Source organism: Rhinolophus hipposideros (genome assembly GCF_964194185.1).
Source record: "Rhinolophus hipposideros genome assembly, chromosome: 12".
Lineage (NCBI taxonomy): Eukaryota > Metazoa > Chordata > Mammalia > Chiroptera > Rhinolophidae > Rhinolophus > Rhinolophus hipposideros.
This window is the reverse complement of record NC_138058.1, coordinates 39,726,414-39,749,829: the sequence shown is the minus strand read 5'-3', so window position 1 is coordinate 39,749,829 and position 23,416 is coordinate 39,726,414. Positions and strand designations below refer to the sequence as shown.

At 33.8% G+C, this 23,416-nt stretch overlaps 1 protein-coding gene across 1 annotated transcript in view; it reads right to left on the bottom strand.

Annotated features, from left to right (window-relative positions):
- PSME4 (proteasome activator subunit 4) overlaps positions 1 to 23,416 on the bottom strand; it is an 86,858-nt gene that overhangs the window by 18,381 nt on the left and 45,061 nt on the right. Inside the window, exons 21-38 of the mRNA XM_081068040.1 lie at positions 19,837 to 19,892; positions 18,687 to 18,743; positions 18,417 to 18,472; positions 18,220 to 18,318; positions 16,724 to 16,786; positions 16,028 to 16,123; positions 14,846 to 14,977; positions 12,327 to 12,536; positions 11,110 to 11,246; positions 9,633 to 9,686; positions 7,009 to 7,138; positions 6,394 to 6,475; positions 4,952 to 5,105; positions 4,324 to 4,393; positions 3,260 to 3,385; positions 2,561 to 2,713; positions 876 to 980; positions 230 to 321 (exon numbers count right to left, since the gene is read on the bottom strand). Of these exons, the coding sequence (XP_080924166.1) occupies positions 230 to 321; positions 876 to 980; positions 2,561 to 2,713; positions 3,260 to 3,385; positions 4,324 to 4,393; positions 4,952 to 5,105; positions 6,394 to 6,475; positions 7,009 to 7,138; positions 9,633 to 9,686; positions 11,110 to 11,246; positions 12,327 to 12,536; positions 14,846 to 14,977; positions 16,028 to 16,123; positions 16,724 to 16,786; positions 18,220 to 18,318; positions 18,417 to 18,472; positions 18,687 to 18,743; positions 19,837 to 19,892 (1,872 nt within the window). The remainder of the gene's footprint in view (positions 1 to 229; positions 322 to 875; positions 981 to 2,560; positions 2,714 to 3,259; positions 3,386 to 4,323; positions 4,394 to 4,951; positions 5,106 to 6,393; positions 6,476 to 7,008; positions 7,139 to 9,632; positions 9,687 to 11,109; positions 11,247 to 12,326; positions 12,537 to 14,845; positions 14,978 to 16,027; positions 16,124 to 16,723; positions 16,787 to 18,219; positions 18,319 to 18,416; positions 18,473 to 18,686; positions 18,744 to 19,836; positions 19,893 to 23,416) is intronic.

Here is a 23,416-nt window from a genome sequence, read left to right as displayed (position 1 = left end):
TGTGAAAGAAACCTGGGGAATTATAGTGGACTGATTGTACATTTATTGAAAAAAATCTGCATCTAAGTGGACCAGGGCAGTTCAAACAGTTTTGTTCAAGGGTCAACTATAGTTACATTATTTAGCCTTTATGAGCACAGAGTTTACTTCCATTCATTCATCAAGAACAAAAATGGTATCTTTTGTTGTAAAATGTTTTGTTAACTGCATGAGATTTCTTTTTATTTACCAAGCATCTACAAAGGATCCTCCTTCACCACTCAATGGTGATTCCAACAGCAGCTCAAAAAGCCAATGAAGTTTCCGGGGATCTCTGCTTTCCTGTGTAGAAAATATAAATTAACAAATAAAATAGGAGTTCTACAATTCTGGGAAGAAGTCAGATCCTGTTATTTTAGAAATATTATAAATAAATATAAGTATAGAGAAAGAAAATCAAACTAAAACTTACAGGTGAGTCAAGTCCAAATGTATTACCATAGCTCATATTAGAAAGATTAAGAGAGAAAATTGTTTTAGCTAAGTGGATTGTCTTTATATCAAAGTATAAAAGCTACGGACATATTTAGTGTTGAAAACACCTACAACTTTGTATCATCTGGCTGTTAATACATGTAAGTTACGTATGATTTGGCTTGTCATTTAATCTAAAAAGAATGCATTATCATGGCAGAGAAGACACAACGATAATCTCTTAGGTTATCGTTCAAGGGTAATTTGAAAGGCTAACCAGAGCCATCTCCAATTAGGTAAGATGACAAAACTATGAATAAAATTTCAAGATTCAAGAGGCGTAATGAGATTTCACAGATTTTGAGACAGGGTATACAAGTCTGGATAGAGCAGCTGAACACAACATGAGCAGGAGTACTTACACAGGATGTCGCTATACAAGTGCCCCAGTCGTTGTATGTTTCAACCGTGATGTTGGACAATGCTGTTCTAAGCAGAGGGCACAGAAGCTCCCACAGCTGCTCTACCTGCTCAAAATACATGGGAAACAGTTAATGATGCTCAGAACATTTTTCTTCAACTATCTTCTCCTGGAAACCCTCCCTCCCTCTCTTCCTCACTCCCTCTTTTCCTCCTTCCCTCCCTCCAATTATTTCTCAGAACACCCAAATAGTCCAGGAAAGTAACCACCATATTATCATCTTACATACTCAGGTATACGATGACTTTTTTCCCCAGAGAAAGTTATTCAGAAAAGAGACACCTTATATAGTTCTCATAAAATCTCTCATATTACTGATAGGTTCTCTTTTTAAAATTTTAGTATACTAGGCTGAAACAAACTCTCAATCGTTTCTAAGTTTTGCATCCTTATAGAGGTCACTTGATTGAATTCTAATACAGGAAGCAATGCCATTTTAATACAATTTAGTATTAGTCTGAAATATAATCTTCCAATTCCTAGTTCAGGATTACTATCAATAGCTTTTTTAAATGTTCAGTTATACAGAGACTACAAATACATGTGTAGAGATGCTTCTCACATTTTAATGAGATATTAATCACCTTGCGCTCTCATTAGATCAGGGTGGAACCTGAGATCCTACTTTTTCTAACAAGCTCCCAAGTAAGTGATGCCCATGCTGTCGGTCCATGGACTGCACTTGAGTGAAAAGGACCTATAGAGGACGAATGAGGGGGAGGGCTTGGGATGAAGTTGCCAGTGGTAGCACTGGACAATGATTACAAGGAAGAAGAAAGCTGTATCTTAAACAACTTCTAAGGAAAGGAGACGTGTCTGAAAAAGAAGTAACTCAGAAATAACAGAGAAAAGATGACAAAAGTATGGGTATGTGTGACATGTTTAAAAAAACTTGTTCCATGTACAGGAAAAAGGCACATTACAAATTAACAAATACTTTTATTTAATACGTGAATTGAACACATATAACTAAATAAGAATATTAAAAAGCATTCATAGTTCACCTAAAAGTATGTGGAATTAAATTTGCCAAAAACAATCCTTGTTTTGTTTGAGGAAATGGTGGCCCACCTTCTATTCAGGCATTCCAGACATAATGCCAGGTTATTTTCAGTGTAGTGCATTTTGCTAAGAAACTAACCTAAGGGCAGGATGAAAAGTTAATCTCACAATTTAAAAAAGTGATACTAAAACAAAAAGGGTGTCAAACACAAACTGTCTAGAAGACCAAATGAGTAATGTAGATGAGCAAGGGGACTAAGAGAAAGGATTTAGTGAGAAGCTAGAGAGTGCTGCGTGGAAGGAGAAGCCCCTGCACAGCACCAGCCAACTGATGCAGTGCAGCAGTGCTCCACCACTGTTCCAAGATCTTTCTATTTTTTAAGAGAAACTGAAATCATTTTTATGTGGCATATCCTGACTTTTCCACTAATGTTGGCAAATAATTCAAATCTTAAAATGTAGTGAATATCACCTATTGACAACTAACTACTCTGTAACCTATACGCAAAAGCGTTGTCAAATGGAACACTGCGCATTTTAAGCATTAATATCTCACGTTTTGGGAATGGCTACATAAACGGATAATGCAGCTCTAACAGAGAGTGTGCTGTTCAAATACATCACCTTTTCAAATGTCCAATGCTTAGAACCTCTGATTAAACCAGCTATAATTTCTGCAACACATCGCTGGGTGCTTTCATGTGAATCAGCAACCAAACGTTCTAAATGAGGTTTCAGAACTGGCAAAAAGGCATCATCAAAGTTTCTGAAAATACCCTATAAAAACAAAGAAAAGAAAGTCCTTCCATACTTAAATGACTATTATCTCCATTATAATTATAATATACTTGTATTTGTTTACTACATTACTACTGGGCTTATAAAACCCCAACAGTTCTCCCTCTAGAACTCAACTGCTTTAACAATATCTCTAAGTTAAAATGGTAAGAATACAGTCATTTTTACATAGCACATCAAAATATATAATCAGTGAAATAGAAATTAATAATCTTTCTGACCTTAGAAAGGTCACATGCACCGCCCCCAAAAAAATCAAACATCAAACGCATAGTTTTGTGGGTTTTTTTGGCTTCTACTGTTAATTACAAATATTAAAGGTAAATACAAAAAAAAGGGCTTTTTTAAAAATAAAGAGTCCTAGGACCTTAAGTCACAATCAATATGATTGGCAATAACTTCCAGAGTCATTTTAAATGAAAATAACATGACTAAACTCAAACTTTGGTAAAATACTTTAAAACTCAAGAACCTACAAAGTGACAGTCACTAAGCTTTATGAAGGTATATAAATAACATAGTTACCTTAAAGAGGCAAAAACGTCGAGGATTAAATTTATCTTTTCCTTTTCTGTCTTCTAAAGATAGAAAAGTAATTAACTGTTCAACAAATTTAGGATCAGAAAAATGATCAAATATAATCTGTTCTGCCTATAAAGTTAAAAAAAAAAAAGGAGATCAGGGTTTAGAATCTACTTAAATACATTATTCTGAAAACATTAAAATTCAACACTAAAAGTTTTGATACCCCACAGTTGGCTACTGTTTTTGTTCTAAAGAATTTTCAGTTCTAACAGAGGCTTTCTAGAACCAATATAACATTGCCTCCTAAAAATGCTAAATCCTAGGAATAGCTAAAAATTTCCTTCAGATCTTCAAGTTTGGATTCCATTTCTCAAACTGTGAATTATCTGCTTGGGAAGAGAAGATTTAATGCTACTCTGTCATCCTGTGTGCAATTTAGAAAAAGTCCCAAAACGATAAACCAAACCCCAGCAAATTATTTCCATATATATAAAACATCAGACATTAAAATGTAAACTTTGTCGAGAATCAGAAAATAAATGTTACAACTCCATTAATTTAACTGAGGATGACACAAACGTAAAAGCTCTTAAATCAACTTTCAAAATGATAAATGTTTTATGAAGATTTAAATCGACAAACATCTGTTTACTGAGTCCCCATGATTTATTTATATACAATAAACTAAAAAGCTAATCATTATCTTTGCCTTCAAGAAGTCTGCTAGCAGACAGAAATGGTATAGGAAAAAAGTAGATAACTACATAAAGTAGTACCCAAGCGGTACCAAGTGGCGTAGGGTAGTAACTTCAGAGTAACCTTAGATATAAAAAGAATCCTGCCCACTGGCCCTAATAGAATGTGGGGGGCGGGGGGGGCGCAGTGCTGGGGAAGATGAAGGGGTGAAGTAAGGGAGTATGTATTTGCCAATATTTAACCCAGTGCTATACTGAAATAGACGAATTGGGGGAAAAACAAAACATGAACTGAGTTTGAAATAAACCAATGGCTAAAAGATGCATTTGAACTAGGGTGTTTACGCATGTTGAAAATGGAATGCTTACCTCTGTCAAATCCTCCCTGCTTCTGCCAAGCTTAGGTTGCTCTTCCACACCAGCATAAACAACCATATTCCTACATAGTAAAAGTTTATATTTGTCATACACAAAGAAAAAAATATTAGAGCTTCATGGGTAGAAAGCATTGAAGGCACTTTTAATGAATACTATTAGCTGCTAAGTTTGGGAATAGGAGCACATCACTAACAGTCCTGGCCTCAAACATCTATCAGATCACTGTGTGCTGACGACAAAAATTATTGGAGTCAACCATAAGAGACAAGGAAGTTTCTCTGGACTAGTTTAGGCACGTTTAGTATCAACAGGTAGGAATATCATTTAGAACAGCTAGTAACAAACACTTTAGACATATAATGGTGGAACTAAGGAAGTCTTAAGTGTTTCAGTGGAAAAACAAGAAAAGAGGCAGGACTAACGCATAGCATTGGCAGGAGCAAAAGGAAAGAGCAAGAGGGAAAAGGGAAAACATTTGGAGATTGTGTATCTTTGGTATCAGAGTCCCTCTAATTGCTTCAAGTGCTTCTGAATCTCCCCAGAAACCAAAAGATGATAAAACAAATCAGATCAAAGATAACCTCTTGAATAGTAAGATGCATGGCAAGTTACAACTTACTGTGGCCAGGTGTAATATCCCCAGTGAGTTTTTTCCACAAAGCAACTTGACTCCCATTCTTTTTTAGTTCTTGGTATACTTTTGCTATCATAATGTAACCAGCGATTATCAGGCCTATCACCAGCAAGAATTTGAGTGGACTTAGGGTAACCACCTAAAGAAAAGACAATTACATTTCATAAACTTAAAAATATCCATGCTATAATTATTCTCAACTTTCAAACAATAGGATTAGTGTGACTTTAAATTCATAAAAAGACTCTACGAAAATTCCCTCAGGGCAAGACTACATATATTTTATATATATATATATATATATATATATGTGTATATATATATATATACACACATATATATATATATATATACACATATATATGTACATACGTGTATATATATATATGGCATTTCAAACCAGAGGGCAAGAGATGCGATCATCCATTGAATGGTATTGGGATAGTTATTTGGGAGCAGAAAATCAAGTACGATCCGTACTTCATTCCTTTCACCAAAATTAAAAGGATTAATTTTGTCAAAACTTTTTTTAGGTCTGAATTAATTTCAGACTTATATAGAGTTTAAAGAATTCCCATATATTCTTCACCCAGATGCCCCCAAATTTAACATTTCACCATATGTACTTTGACATTCTCTCTTTACATACACAGATACTTGTGGGGTTTTTTTTGAACCATTAAAAATTCATTTAATGTAAGACTTACAAACACGTGTTTCAAGTGAGGAAAAAACAAGATTAACAGTAAGGAATATAATGAGTCTTTCCAGCATTTAGTTAACACCAGTTTATAGTGGCCCAAAATAAAGATGGTGTTACATAGTTATACGCCCCTGCCAAAAATGAAGTGGGGAAGAACTAAAGACAGCTGTTTGAATATCAGAGGAGTTATCAGAGATAAAAACATTCGGGAGAGAAAGGAATAAAACTAACACGTTTTCTCTAAAATCAAGCTATTTATTATTTTTCCTGATTATGAGATTATTATTCAAAAAGTTTGATACTACCGTAAGATATAAAGAAGAAAATTAATCTTGCCTTTAATTCTACCACCCAGAGAGAATCACTCATCATTATTGATGTATTAATGGTAATTGTATTTTAAGTCTTTGAAGTAGTTTGATAACTAGTACAATTGCTTAGTTGGTGAGATAAATAAGTAGATGACATTTGCCCGAAGTATGCAAAAGGTACGTGTATTATGAAGACATACAGTCAATCTATTCTTACCAGTATACTTTTTATTACTAGTTTTTACTAAGCCAACTGTTTCTCTTTATATTATTTCATATTCTGCATTAAAATCTTTTTATACTTTCATAGTTTATATAGAAAAATATTTGAGATTAAGAACTGTAATTTATGCATTTCAAAAAAACTTTGAGTTTGCTGAGAAGCACAATTAATTACATTTGGTCGTACTTACTGACTTCGTAGGGGTTGATGGTCAGCTTTTTGTGGGTTCTTTTTAGCTGCTTAAGAACACCAGCAACAGCTGAGATCGCCATCTAGAAAAGGAAGAGGTAAGGTATGAATCAAAATTGTGAAAGCTCTTAACTGGTTGCCTGCCTTGATCAAAGCAAAGGCTGCATTGTTTCTTTTAAAATACCTTGCCCATTGATACCTGGTGGCAGAGAAACACACAGGTTGAGAATCACCTGGCTATGCCACCAGATATCAGTGGGCTAAATCTGATTTGCAAGGAGTCATTCACAGTTCTTACTGTTCAATCTTCATCGTGCTAGTCTCTGCCTAGAAAACTTTGATCCTTCCTTCGCTACACCAAGACATGCTCATTCTTTAAATCTCAGCCTAAACATTTCTTAAGGATTTTTCTCTAGTGCACGAGGCTAGGTCAGCCCCACCTTGCACCCAACCTTTAAAACTTTGTTAGATGACTTATTCATCTCTCAACCAAAAGAGGTAGATTTCAAATCAATGCACTTCAAGGTATTCATTAAGTGTGTCTTGTTTGTGAAGAATTTCAAGCTTCGGGTGAGGAATCCCAAACCCAAAATTGTAACTAAAATGAAGTGTCTACCTTTCGAACTACAATTGCATCATGGTTGAGATTCTCAACAAAAAAACGTATGGCACGAAGAGGTAACACTCGGTCATCTCTCAAGAGTAGAGACAGAAGCCCGATGCCTATATGTTCAAATTTCCAGGGCCTGAAAAGGGGAGGGGGAGGAAAAAAAAAAAATCACAAAACCCATTACTTATAAAATCACTTAAAAACACACACACACACACACACACACACACACACACACACACACACACACATATTGAACCATTTATAAGTTTCCCAAGAAATAAAATAGATACCGTATTTTGCCATGTATAATGCACACTTTTTTGCCCAAATTTGTGAGGGAAAAATAAGGATGCACATTATACATGGGTAGTACTAATTCTGTATCTATATAAATGTTTTTGTTTTTTTCTAGAGTGGATGTGTGTATCTATGTATTTAAATACATGTATTTAAAAATGGCCTTCTATAATGGCTGCTGAGGCACAGAAAATTTATTTATGAAATTCTTACTGTCCTCCTGGCCTCTAGATATTTTTAGATAGTAATTATAATTTACACCATTGTGTTCTTACAGCCTTAGCCCCTTTTAAACTTAAAGTTACAGATCCCAGTTATACATCTTGCAGAAATCACTTTAATAAATGACACTAGATTGCTTCCAATGTAAAATAGACAGGCCTTATTAAATCGAAAAGGGAAATGGTTATGTCCACAATCAAAATGGAATTCTGAATTTATCCAATCCTGGCGTATCGTATCCACCACAAAAAACAATATACAGTATATGGGAAGGGGGTGTTTTTGTTGGGAAGGATTAGAAAACTCTTGTCATACTGATTTCTATCTATGTAATGACACCATATTTACAGTAAATGCTATGGGAATATAGTAGTATAATACAAAAATTACAAGCAAATTAACTTTGCCTGAGGTTAATAAAACCCATGATAATACTGATACTGAAAATCCAATGTATTGGGAAACTGAAATTAATCCTCCCTGTGAAGTCCTTTCTATGGAAACTAGTTACCCAAAAGAAAAATTAGAACTTCTAGATTATGAAATAATAGTCTTCATTCATCTGGCCAAACTTATCACAAAGTACAAATAACAGCAGACAAGGGAGAAAAACACATTATTAGTTTAATAAAAAGTTATGATAATGCATGTGAAGGGTTCTTTGGTTGGCTAAGATGTTTGCTCCCCTCAGACTCACACTTGCCTAATATTGGACATTTTCTGCTCCTAATCGGTGTTACTGGTTTAATACTATTGCTCTTGGTCCTAGTGTGTACATTTTATACTACCGTGTTTCCATGAAAATAAGACCTAGCCAGACAATCAGCTCTAATGTGTCTTTTAGAGCAAAAGACATAAGACTCGGTCTTATTTTACTATAATGTAAGATCAGGTCTAATATAATACAGTATAATACAATATAACATAGTATAATATAATACCTGGTCTTATATTAATTTTTGCTCCAAAAGACACATTAGAGCTGATGTTCCAGCTAGGTCTTATTTTCGGGGAAACATGGTAGCTACAAAAAGCAACATACGACAGACAGAGGGGAAAACTCAGATCATGATAGCTCAAAGATTAGACATGATCCAGAATATATTTGATGAAGACATACAGGACCTGACTGCCCATTTGCTCACCTCTTCTTTTAAATATAAATCAATAATTTAGCCTTGACTGCCATCTAAGGTTATGGTCTTGCCCCACCCCCAATGTTCCAACATTCAGCAAGATAAATGCTAACATGAAGACTTCCTAAGAATGAGCCTTCCTAGCACCATGGGACCACGCTTTCTAACCAAAAGGTTGGTGATCAATGCATCCTTTGGATTTATAACCAAAAGGGGAAACTACAGACAGAAAAGGGGCCACCTGTTAAACCTAACAAGCTCAGGAGACTGAAAATAACCACAAAGGATGGTGTAAACATAAAAATTCCTAACTAAGGTAGGTCATGGCGGGAAGTCACATTCTTGGCCCCTGTAGCCTGCTTGACAAAGGTCAATCTTTAACTTAAGTGAACCCATCTGTCTACTTTTTAAAATATAAATGTTTTTAATTCTTTTATTTACGCTTATGAGTTAAAAGTGTAACTCTAGAAATCAATAATGATATCCATATGCAGAATAGTACCCTGGAATACGGTAACTGGTTTTGTTGAACTTACAATGGACTTGCAACAATGATGTGTTCTTGGCCTTCTGTCAGGCGTAAATATCGTAAATTTGTTAACGGTACATAAAATTTCTTATACCATAATATGTTAAAAAATAAATGCTAAAATTCCTTTACAATACAAAAAACAAGTACCTAAATGTAAACAAATAAAAGTTTGAGTTAAAAAATTAAAAAAAAAGTTTTCTCTTAAAGTTTGGGTCAAAAATGTGGGTGCACGTTATAAACAGGAGCGTATTCTACACGGCAAATATAGTACGTTGAAGAACCACTAATATCATTAGCCCCAAATTTCCCCTCCTAGTACTATAAATTCATGAAGCAGACTATAATATTTTTTGATAGTCATTCATGGCTTCCAAGGCAGAAATGTCCTATAATATTTAAGATAAAAACTTTGAGAATTAAAAAGAAGTTATTGCACTTACAGATTTCTTTGCTCCACACCATCTAGTAAAGTGTTTACCAAATTTTCATAGTTCCTTAAAAAAAAAAATTCAGGTGAGGTATAATACAATTTTAAGGTGAACATCAGACAATGTTAACAAATTCAATTCTGGCCCGATGCACCCTCTCTTACTTCTCATCACATGACTGTAAAGGAAGGGCTTGGTGAGACGCAAGCCAAAATAAAACAGATGGGTAAACAGAGACTCTGGGAAAAGAACATGAAGGGCAGAAAGAAAACCAAAAAAAGTGCTAGGTGCAATGAGCAAGTCAACTGTTCCTGAATAGACATTCAAAAGTAAATCTGTGATGGGTAGCCAGGTGGCTCAGTTGGTTAGAGTCCGAGCTCTGAACAACAGGGTTGCTGGTTCGATTCCCACATGGGCAGACTGAAAACAATGAGTTGCCGCTGAGCTTCCCGGAAGGGTGGCCAGATGGCTCAGTTGGTTAGAGCGTGAGCTCTCAACAACAATGTTGCTGGTTCAATTCCCACATGGGATGGTGGGCTGCGCCCGCTGCAACTAAGATTGAAAACAGCAACTGGAAAAATAAAATAAAATAAAACTAAAAAAAAAAAAAAAAAAAAGAAGGTTCTATTCAATCAAAAAAAAAAAAAAGTGACTTCCTGATAAGCTCACTGGCTTTGCATGACTTCTACATACTGTAATAAAAAAAATTATATATGAAATAAAACAGAATTTGATCAATAAAAAAAAAAAAAAAAGAAAACAGCAACTGGACTTGGACCTGAGCTGCGCCCTCCACAGCTAGACTGAATAACAACGACCTGGAGCTGATGGGCCCTGGAGAAACACACTGTTCCCCAATATTTCCCAATAAAATGTATTTTTAAAAAAAGTAAATCTGTGAGTAGTAATCAAGTAGGAGTAGTCTGCCTATATGGCATTCAAGGTACATATGAGGTATGCTACAATATAAGAGTTTATTATTTATATATGGACACATTAGAAAAAAATTAAGAAGCATATTTATAAGGCAAGGAAAAAATCAAGTTAGGAAGGCTCCCGGTTGACTGTTATCACTGAAGCTCTGAGATGCTTTTGTTCCAAAAACCTAAAAACAGTTTACTAATATCCTGATACCAAGTTTATGTAAAATTGATCAAAAAGTAGTTATTATAAGAGCTATGAATAAATGTGTTGAACTTGATTTAGATTTAATAACTGATATGTGTATTTAAAAAATCAAAGAGAATTTACATTAAATAAAAGATACACTATTAAGATAACTATTGCAAGACGGTGTTTTCCACCACCTCCACAGGTACAGGTAACAATCAGGGAATCTTCACAATAATTATTTCCTAACAAGTTTGTATTTTTTCAGAATTGATGTGTAGATTTCATTATGTAGTTATGGTTCATCTATATTTTAGAGATATTTAAAACCTAGTATCTATAATGTAATCTATTTTGACAAGCAGGCATTTAGAATTACCTTAGGGCATCAGCATTCTTTTCTTGTTGGCGTTTAAGTCCTTCTTTTATTTCTTCTGAGCTAAGCATTACCTGGTTGGTAGAGGGGTTTTTTGATTGTTGAAGCAGTTCTGCTATTCCAACACATGACTTTGGAATCTTATTAAAAAGAAAAGCCAGGGGAAAAAATGAAGTACTGACACATAATACAACATAGATGAATCTTGACGTTATGCCAAGTGAAAGAAGCCAGATACAAAAGACCACATATTATATGATTCCATTTATATGAAATGTCCATAATAGGCAAATTAACAGAGAAAAGAAAGTAGATGAGTGGTTTCCAGAGGCTAGGGATATGGGAGAATTGGGAAGTAACTGTTTGCTGGGTACAGGGTGTCTTTTAGTGATGAAAATGTTCTAGAATAAGAGCAGTGATAGTTGTACGACACTGTGAATATATTAATACTATTATGAATATATAAGCATATGACTATTATATTAAAAGGGTGAATTCTTTGGAATGTGAATTACATTTCAATTTAAAAGATTTTTTAAGAGATAGCTTAATCTAGTGACAGTTGCAAATAGCAAAACTACGTTTTATAGAAAAGGAATACGTTTAGAGCAGTGGTTTTTAAACTAAAAGATGGCTGTCAAAAACAATCACTTTAGAGAAGTGGGGCATTCAACTGCACTCACACCTCTTCCAGCCACACCCAGTTCTGATGGGTGTGTAAATACATGTTTGAAAATTTATAGATGACCTGCTGTTATGTTACATCTCTCCATTTAAGCACCAATGAAACTAATATTCTCTATTTTTTCCATTTGTCAAATCATTCCGTTTTAATTTTCTTCACTATAAATTATGAACCCTGTCATCAATCTTTTGCGACTTTGGCTAATACAAGCGACCTCTTAAAATATAATCAATTATTTGCAAAATTAGACCATGGACATACATGGAATAAAGCTTAATGCTACAGTGTATTAACTCTTTGTGGCCTCTTGGAAGAGAACAATTTAGCTGTCTCTTGGCCATGCTCCAACCTCCTATTCCACCCTGCTATTTACAGTAACGATCATAAAGGAAACAAAAAACAAATTAAAACAAAAAGTATATTACAATCAAATATCAAGAATATTATTACTGAAAAAAAGACAAGAAAACTAAAAAGCATTTTAACAAGGCAGTATTTCCAAGAAAAATCTGAATTACAAAATGGTTATGCTTACTGTGAAGTCCAAGCCAATTGTTTCATATTGACGATGAATCTTTTCTGCAAGATCATCAAACAGTCTCACTATTGATGGCTTTTCCAGGGACATTGCTTTGCTAAGACCAGAATTAACAATTGCTGGCCAAGTCTGTACAATACAGTCCCAGTCATGAAGGTTTGCCAAACATACACCACTGTGATTTCCAAGGAGACAATACAAGGCACCCTGCAGGAAAAACGATTAATATGGGAAATAAAGAGGTGTTGTTTAGTTGTAGCCCACTATCTACATATTTTTTAATTTACTAAACATTTATTATTTAAATGCTTGATACTGGTTAATAAAATAGGTTCACATACTTGAATTTTAACTTTTAGAAACTTGAACTTGACATCCAGTAATATTTTCTCTAAGTCATTTAATAAAGGGCTAGCTCAAAGAATGGCTAATAATATAGAAATATAACAATGTTATTTTTCAGAACATAGCTTCCATTCCAATTCTCTTCTACAGTTTTATCATAAAAGCCAGGAACTGTGCCACTCAGCATTTTAGGGCATAACGTTTGGAATAATTTCTAAAATAGTAGTTAACATCTATTTGCCAAGTATTTTCCTAAGCACATATAAGAATTAGGTGACTTAATTATACTGTGTACTCTCTACTCATAAAAGTAAAATTAATCAGAATGATACTGATAACAGTAGGTATCCCTTTCTAATAAAAAGAGCAATTTAGTACCAAAACATTTTGTTATTTCCTGAACATTCACCCTAACCAAATTTCACTGTGGCTTCTTACCCACCTGAGCTCTATTTCTCTTTACAGATTTGTTAAGCTCAATTTTACTGGCCTAATAACCATTTTTCAATTTTGATATTATTTAACCTATCTGATTCTGTCCATTTAAAATGCTCTCAAGGTCAACAACATACCACCCGAACAGTTAAACCTTCTGCATCACTCTCGAATTATACATCTACACTAGGGGTCAGCAAACATTTTCTGTAAAGAGTGATGCAGTAAATAGTTGGCCAAGCAGTCCCTGTCACAACTACTCATCTCTGCCACTGTAGCATAAAAATAGCCATAGACAATACATAAACGAATGGACATGGCTGTGTGCCAATAACACTTTACTTACAAAAGCAAGCAACTGAGCCCAAGCTATAGGTCTGCTGACCTGTCCTTATAAGCTAACTTGAAGGAACATGTTTAGCTCTCATCTTAATTCTCTCCAGAAAGCAACTGACACTGCTGACTGAGTCTTCTTTCTGGAAAGATCTCTCCTTGTCTTCTGTAATTCCTCCTCATTTCTTGATGTCTTTCTGACCTTTCCCTTCTAGGTTGGCTCTTCTTTTTAGGCTTCTAATAGTTTTCTCAACATTTGCTTCCTGATCCTCTTCGCATTCTCCTAGGCTTCCTTACCCAAGCCCAAAGATTTCAATTATCATCATCGCATACTGAAATGGTATTTTTGAATGCCACACTCAAATGTCTAACTGCCTACTTACCCAAAAAAACTAATTTCTAATCTATTCTCCCCATTCTCTCTCTGATGTACCAACAACGAGTTGCACAATCCAGAACCTTAATAATTTTGATACCTCCTGTTTAAGTCCCCTTATATTTTTAACTAAGTCTAATCAATACTCCCTCCCAAATCATTTTCAACCCACTTTTATCTAATGGTATAAGCAATCATTATAGTTCACCTATACTCTATATAGCATCCCTGTGAGATGTAGGATTTTTCTTATCTTGTGTCATTTCCTTCCTTCTCTGCTCTAATCACACAGACTTTCACTCAGTTGTTCAAACTTATGTATCTTCGTGTCTCAGGTCCTCCTTCACACTGGTCAAACAACTCTAAATGGTTTTTGGTCTTTCACCCTCTTCTCCCATAGGCCAGCCGAGGTACTCACTAACTGGTGTTCAACTCAAATTGATTCCTACATTTTCTCCACCACAACACTGATCATAAACATAGGTAAATAAGTAAATAATTAGGAAGGAAAAAAAGAGTGTATCTGTTTAAAGATGAAGTGTACTGCTATCTTCAACTTACTATGAAATACAAAGGTGCCAAAAAAATGTATACACTTTTTTACAAAGGAAAACACTATTAGGTTAGTGCAAAAGTCACTGTGGTTTAAAAGGTTAAAAATAATTGCAAAAACCACAATGACTTTTGCACCAACCTAATAATATTGTAATAATATATACCAATAACAAAAGATGAATGAATACAAGTCACATTTGACTTCTGCAATTATAAGAGATGCTCCAAGTGGTTATCATCAGCGTCCAGACACTTCTGAATACAGAAAAGTATTGCTTGAGCAACACTGACCAGTGTCCACTTGCATACAATTTTTTGGCACCCCGGGACATAAAAATAAGATAAAGAGATGGAAAGATGTGATAAAATGTTACATATAAAACCTGAATGGTGAACATGTTAACGGAAGAATTCTTTCAACTTTTCTGTGTGTTTGTAAAATTATAGTAAAACAAAACAAAAAACTCAATACCTTGAACTGCTGTTGCGTGACATCTTGTCTATCAGGCCTTAAGAACTCCAAAACCAAGGGAATGATATCTCTGCAACAGAAGTTATATGCTCCCAAGGCAGCAAAAAATGTTTGCTGAGCCTTATTTCTGACCTGGAGAAAGTATTATTAACAGAGTATTTATATTACATGGTAGACAAACTACAACAATTTCTAAATTATCAAAAACAAAGCGATGATAATTTAAATATTGTTGTAATAACAGAAAAATATATCAAAGCACAAGTCTTAACAAAAACAAATAAATCACCTTTTTATCAAAAAAAGCGCATATTACCACCAACCATATTCCATGGGTTAGGTTACATTAGTTCAAATATTTTTGATAAAGGAGACCCTGAATGGAACCAATATGTATTTGATCAGTAACATAATCTGCAGATTATTAAACTTTATCCTGAGTTACTCTTGATGAGGAAAGTCTGATTTTGTGTGTCTACACGAGGATAAGCAAAGACTTTCCAGAACAGAGAACAACTTAACCTTTTCAATACAGACCTTAAGTTACAGCCTACATATTTTGAACACAGACAAAAGATTCAGTATAAATGTAAAACCCATGAACTAAATAAATAGTTTATTCATTAACTGATTAGAATAAAAGCAACACACTGTACACATTTCAAACTTTTAAAGATTACTTTAGGTGAACTCTCTAAGTTAAAGATAGGTTTCCTAATTATACTATTCTTTTTTTTTTTAGATTTTTTTTTTATAGTTTCTAATTATACTATTTTATAAATACAGAATAATTGGCTGGACATGAATCTCTTTACTTTTTCCAGTTCTCTATCCTTGGAGATAATCTCTTGGTCCTATGCCTCCTTAAGAATGATAATCGCTTTCTGAAACCCAAGCATAATAACACCTAGGAGGATTACATGGCCTTCATAATGTAGATTTAATTAAGTGGTAGCAACATTACAATAGCACCTTAATTTTTTTTAAAAAAAACATTTGAGAATTACAAACAGCAAAATACACATCTGAAAAAGACTAGCAAAATTAGTTTGAATATATTCAAAATTTGAAAGTTTTTTTCTATGCCAAAAAATTATTTAAACGCCCTTGTTAAAATGAGGATATTTCAAGTGCATGTAATAGAATCAGAATGGGGGAGGGAAGTGTTCACACTAGCCTTACCTGACTGTATGAACTTGTAGATAAACGAAGAAGATCTCTGATCATATCTTGATGTATGTTTTTGTATTCACAACCCTCAACAGTTAGTGTCCGTAGCTATGAAAACATTGTAAATCAAATCTCAAAGTTTGTACTAAAAGTTCATTTAATTATGAAGTAACACAAGTAATTAAATATTCGTCTGGAAAACTGTGATTTTTAAAAAAAGTCGTCATGATACGACAACATGGGTGGACTTGGAAGGTATTAAGTTGAGTGAAATGAGTCAAACAGAGAAAGACAAAATACCGTATGATCTCACTTATACGTGGAATCTAAAGAACAAAATAAATAAACAAATGAAACAGAAGCAAACTCATAGATAAAGGAAACAAACTGATGGTTGTCAGATGGGAGGGGTGTGGAGGATAGGTGGAAAAAATGAAGGGATTAAGAAGTACAAATTGGTAGTCACAAATCACAAAACTGTCATGGGGATGTAAAGTAAAGCATAGGGAATATAGTCAATAATACTGTAAAAACTACATGTAGTGTCAGATGGGTACTAGTCAAGGAAATCACTTCGTAAATTATATAAATGTCTAACCTCTATCCTATACATCTGAAACTAACATAATAATGTATGTAGGCTATATTTTAGTAAAAGTCTTTTTTAAAATAAGTAAAAAGTCACTGTTATTTTAAAAAGATATTTACCTCATGCTGCAACATTACTCTGTCGATCAACAGTGCTCTGATATGTTGTTTTTTCCCATGGAGCTGAAAGACAAAGTAGCAAATACTTCAACATTTTCCCTAAATGACTTCAATAATGGATTCCCCTGAATCCTTAATGAAAAATTAGTTTAAACAAAGTCCATGGCATCCTGGTGGGTAGTGTAGGTATTTCACTTATTCTGAAGACATCAGACTTATATTAAAATATACTATTCCAATTAATTTTATGGCTAATATAAATATCCTCTTTAGATGGCTAGTCCAACACCCTGTTTTTCTGATAGTTTATGGATCCATGCATGGGTGAGTGATGGAGCTGTTCCTTATTCAGATGAATACTAAAATACAAAACAGCCTACAAAGAACACTGACTGTTACATTTGTAAGTAGACTTTCTGGGTAATTGTGTATGCTTACTACAGTACATAGTATCTTTTTATCTTTCTAAAAATTATCTTTTAAAGTCTCCTTCACCCCCAATCTTCTACCCGGTCACTAAGGGCAGATTATCTGGCACTCAAAGATTATTTCTCTTTCACATCTTTACCTCAACAGTCAAATTGCCTAATTCCTTCTTTTTCAAAACAGCTCTCCATCCCAATGCTGGTGACTTGACTCAGACTATTCCATCTGGGCTATTACAATCATTTACCTACCTTCCCTACCTCCTGAGTTAATTTCCTACTGCTTAATTTTCACAGTGGTTGGTGAGCTTTCCAAAATTCACTGAAATAAATATTGATCTTTCCAATAGTCAAATCAGATCTACTTAAGAACCTTTAATGACTGCCCTATTGCTGAATATAAAACCGAAGCACTTCTCTTGGGACAAATTATAAATGACCTAGTTTACCACTGCCACTCTTCCCTACAGCCACTGTTTCCTAAAGCAGACCATATTTGTATATCTCCCTGCCCTGTTATATGCTATTGCCTCTGTCAAAAACAGATAGCATCTCTTGTCTACACAATGAACTTCCACAACCTTTTAAGATTCGATTTCAACAAAAGTCTCTATCCATCAAGTAACATTACTATGAACAGCCTATAGCTGATTTAAGGATTCTTTGTTCCACGCTCCCAGAGAAGCTTGTACTGACTCCTAGAACACAAACACAACATACAATGTATTTTTCTCAGATCTACATAAAGTACAAATCCTTTAAATTCATGCCTGTGGACAATTCCTCCCATCTTTTACTCCTACAGGTTCTCACAAGGTAGCCCGAATGCTGCTGCCAAGTTATCATACTCCAAATACTCGGAGACTATCATGGAAATTGACAGAAGAATTTTTATCAGAAAAATACATTATTTTCTAGGATTCTTTTGATTATATCAGGATAAAACATTTGAAAATCTACTATTTTTACTTACAGGAAAACTTCCTCTGTATGCTGAACAATCAATCAGGTATTTATATAATTGATATATTTTTTAAAATATTAATTCAAAGTTGTAGAGAAAATACTGACCCTATTTTCCATTGATTTCTTTACTAGGTTAAAGCTTTTCCAACGAGAGTCAAATTCATGCTTGTGAGATCCTTGGAATTGCAATAGGTCTCCAATAATCTGTGTCAAAGAATTTCAAATGTTATATTTACATCACACCAAAGTGATCACATCAAACCCAGTCATACTAAAATTACGCAGCTATTAAATGATTGTACCTTTATGATAAGAAACAAAGACTTGGTATCATCTTCTGAATTATTAAGTATGTGGTCTATAATAGAAGAAACAGGATTTTGGTTAAAATATTTTTAATTACTATAGGACTCCTAATACATTAGTAAAAATACTATTAATTAAGGAAAAAAACACTGCCTGATACTCTCACCATTTGGAATAAAAAATGTTAAGTAAAAGCACCTACACCATAGAATAAAATTCCTAAATATCTATTAATAAAAATAAGTTAAACGCATATATGTACTTACTAAGAAGTTTCCTTATGACCCTAGCAATTGCTTCTCGGTGATTCTCTCTGGATAGATCTATTTCAGAAAAATGAGAGAAGGCATTTTAGACACAGTGTGTTCCCCAGACTGTTCAAGTTTCTATCAACAGTTTGTATCAAGAAGAGATAATATATCCAGGAAAAAACAAATGGGTCAGCCTTTATCATAGTTGGATTAGTGGCTAGGCATTGTACAGAATAAATTTTACAACTTCACATTTACAACAACCTGCTTATAAAACTTTATTGGGCAGGCAAAGAGGAGGGAGAAAGAAACCATCCTTGCCAATATCTATTCACTAACTAGAGACCATAAATACACATTCTCTAATTAGTTATGGGTGACCCAAATCTAGGAAACTGAAATTATACTCTAGCAATTCATGTATGCAACTAACTCCAGTGTTAATCTAGCAATTCAGAAGTGTGCGCAATTTCTATTAATGTTAGATTCTGAATATTAAATTGTTTTACATAGCTATAGAAAATGTACATAAATATTTATGTAAAATTTAACTATGATAGAAAACCACAAAGATAGAATATATAAAGGTCATAATTTTCCATTCATATCAAATATAATATACAGTTCTAAAACAATTCTAAATATAAATGAAGATTGCAATATATGAAAGTGCCTGTGCATATAAAAACATCCAAATATTTACTTACGGACCCAATTTCTATGTTTTTTTTTTTAATTTTATTGGGGAATATTGGGGAACAGTGTGTTTCTCCAGGGCCCATCAGCTCCAAGTTGTTGTCCTTCAATCTAGTTGTGAGGGCACAGCTCAGCTCCAAGTCCAGTCGCTGTTTTCAATCTTTCGTTGCATGGGGCTCAGCCCACCATCCCATGTGGGAATTGAACCAGCAACCTTGTTGTTGAGAGCTTGCACTCTAATCAACTGAGCCATCCGGCTGCCCTCCAATTTCTATCTTTTAGTGTCTATTCTTTACATAATAATTTTTCAGTTTCTCCAGAAAAAACAAATATAACTATTGTGTAGTTAATATTCATTTACATATAAAAAAGAGACTAGGAATATTATAACTATAAAATTATTCTATTAAACCTTAGAGTAATTGAAAAAATTGTCCACACAGATTTACTCAGATTAAGATTCACATACCATATTCAAGTCCAGTATACAACTTTGTCTCTTCCAAGGACACCATACTTGGTACCCTGTATAAAAACAAGAGTGCTTGTATTTATTATTAATACCAATAAGAAGGATTCAAGGGAAAAAGTGTCACTGCTAGAATGTTCAAATCAAAACAAAGATGGTGCTCTTTTAACAAACACAGATTTCCAGTCTTCCATACTTGAATTCTTTACTCTATCCATTTGAAGATTAATGCTATCTGTTTTATCAGTAAGGACAATATTATTCATCTTAAAGAAAATGTTAATTTAATGACTTGGAGGCCGGGGGGAATTCAGTGCCCAAATGAGCATAGTAATGATAGTGTAAAAGCTTAATTAAATCTCATGATAAACATTTGTACATTTATACAAAGAAACGTCAGCTTTGTAATGGCATAATAAAGGTTAAAACTGGTTACCAAAAACCCACCAATTTTATTGTAGAATATATAGCAGACAAGCTTCTTTAGATAATCAGTACCCTTCCTCTCAAAACCAGCCAAAATGATTTCTCCTACCATCTGCAGTAAAGTGCCACTACTTTTGAAGACGTTCAGATGTAGAAACACTGCATTTCCTAATTAAAGATTCGTCACAAAGAATTATATTATCAGAACAAACCAAACTAGTTAAACTCAGTAAATGGTTAAAAGTCACTTTTTAGGTGTGTTAACAGATTTTACTGGGGAATACGAACCTTTATATCTGAAACCTAAATTTTCTTCAATGAAAAACATAATTTTCAACATTTTACATCAAAATGAGATTTAATTCAGTAACTTTTTACAAAGAGATAATACTTTCTAACACGAGAAATATAGGCACAAATGCCAAAGAAACACAGGGTAAGCATAGCTAATACAGGGTAATTATAATTAGTAATAAATAGAAATTTTATAGTTATAACTCATCACTCATGAATTACATAGCCTTGTAATGAAGAAAACACTATTTTAAAATTAACATACCCCCCCCATCTATATTGCATTTTTAAAGTTGAGTTAAGTAAGTTATTTTTCATTAACAATTATTAGGTATAAATTTTGGGAATTATCTAAATGGTAATAACAGTAAGTTTTAAATGTCAATTATAAAATGATGTTCTTCCCCATAATCTAGTGCCTAGGATGGCAACAGTGCTGTCTCAAGTTTCAAAACCAAGCCTACAAAGTATAAATAAAGAATGGTAATAGTTTATAATATAAAATGCTGATTTGCTTTTCAGAGATTTTCAAGTTCAAATTCTTAAAACCTGGTTTTCATTCTATAAAGCTTCAACCTTTGACAACAGCTTGCAATCTTGAGCATTTGGTAAAATTTTGCATGACTGAAAAACAAAATATGTATCCAGAATCTAGTCAGTAAAAGTAAAATCAGATTCCTTTACAATGAACTTCTAGGGGAGTCCAACATGTCTACTGAAATTAGATTTCACCACCAAAGAGAAAAAGGCTGTGTGTTCAAGCAGTAACAAGCATAAAGCGTAAGGCCACCACACCCCGCACTATCCTGGTACAGCATGAGGAAGTGCTTGTTATGAGCTATCACATGAGAGGACATGTTTCTTCACTGCTGTTGGAAATACAAGCAGTTTTCTAACGAAGGAACACAATTTTATCTTACCCAGTCCATAGCTAATACCAAATAAAATTGAACCTAGCATGCAATTTAATTATTGTCACAAAATTACTCTTAGGAGCAACATAAAAAACCAACCTATAGCAAACTATTCTGAATAATTTTTACTATATACCAAAAAAAACCCCAAAATCCAAAAGCCTATCAAACAAAAAAGACTATCAGTTGGGAATTTGCAATGTTTTTCTTGTACGCATCTCTGACCCTAGTAACACCAATTACAATGTAATCACATTTAAGAACAAGTCTCACCTATTACAATTATTTAAAAAATACATCAACCCGTGTGAGATTTTTAAGTATTAAGAAATACATTTAAATGAAAATGACTTAGGCTTTTATTTTTAAAACCGGAACTAAAAAACTCATCTTCCATAGCTCAAGCGTATAGAAGGTATCTGGTTAGACATATATTACAGCTTTACTTTCTTTATTTGCTCTCATCCATCACAAGTTCCTTTTATGCTTATTTATCTAAGATTCAGCTTTAATTAATCTCTTCTTATCTAACAAATCAATTAAACTTCAATTGAACTGACATGGTTTACACTAAATGTTTCTCAGCAAGTGTAAATACATATTTATACTAAATATTTCTTCTTATCTTTAAAAGAACAATTTTCTAAAAGAAACCTCTATTCATTACCTAAGTTTTTATTATTGCATCTCTTTGTGGCCACATTGTAAGTCTATGTGTGCAATACTCTCTAATACATAAAACTGCTCTTGTAACTTTTAGTTATATGCAAAATCTTAGCTGAGTAGACTTAAAGTGCTGCCAATACTGATATATCTGCCTTCTGATTAAAAGCTATAGTAGCAATATAAACAATTTAAATCAAATACCATCATCCTCCACCCCAAGTGAAATTCATTCTACTCATTCACTGGTTCATTTTACAAACACTAATATAAACTGACCTAGGAACTAAATAAAATTCTGACAAGTAATTTCAACACAACTTATTAAACATAATACCATCTATACAATAATAAAGTTAAACTAGCTTCACAGCAACTAAATATTACCACCTAATTCATAACAAAATGTGTCCAATGTGTGCTACTAAAAACAAAACAAAACAAAACCTTTTAGTTTCCCACAACTATGTTATTTGTACCACTAGATGGCAATCTTCTTTATATTTGATTAGGGTAGAACTGAAATCACTGGTGGGAAAGATAGCATGGTGAAAAAGGAAGAAATGTCTAATAACATAAAAACGAAATATACAATACAAATCAAATATGCAAATGAAGGCTAGGTTAATTGTTATGAAATAACTGCAAACAGTAATAATTCTTCCTGTCTATAAGTGAAAGAACAAGCTACCCTATCCAATAATCCCTCCCCTCCCAAATAAAAACAAACATAAAGGGTATAAAAACCAAGCCACTAAGGCATTTTTTCCATTCAAGATTACAAGTGCTTCACAAGAGACAACTGGCCTATTTCTGTGTTCTGTTATCCAATTCAATCCTAGACATCAATACGATAAACACAAATGAAAAGCTGGCTCTTACTCTACCACGTGAACAAAAGGTTGCTAAGAGAAATTTTACATAGAGCTAGGTTTAAAATTAATGCTGAGCATAAGAACTATTTCCATGTCTGACACATAACCTTTTAAAAATCAATGAAAACAACAGAAGGTGAAATAAGGAGAAAACAGGATTACTCACCGTGGAGTAGTAACTGTTTCCTTTTCTGTGTGCAGCTCCCCCAGCAGAGCTGGGTAGTTCCCTGGAGGTGCCAAGAGAGGTTAGCTAGCCCTGCCCCTCATCGCATAACAACACATCCTTTCACATATTAATGAAATGGTCTCAACTCTTAGACCTTAAGCGTGAATTTTTTTTTTTTTTGAGTGAAAAGTTAGTAAAAGCTGAGGTCCTAAGGATGATTTAACTAAGAATGACTTAACAGG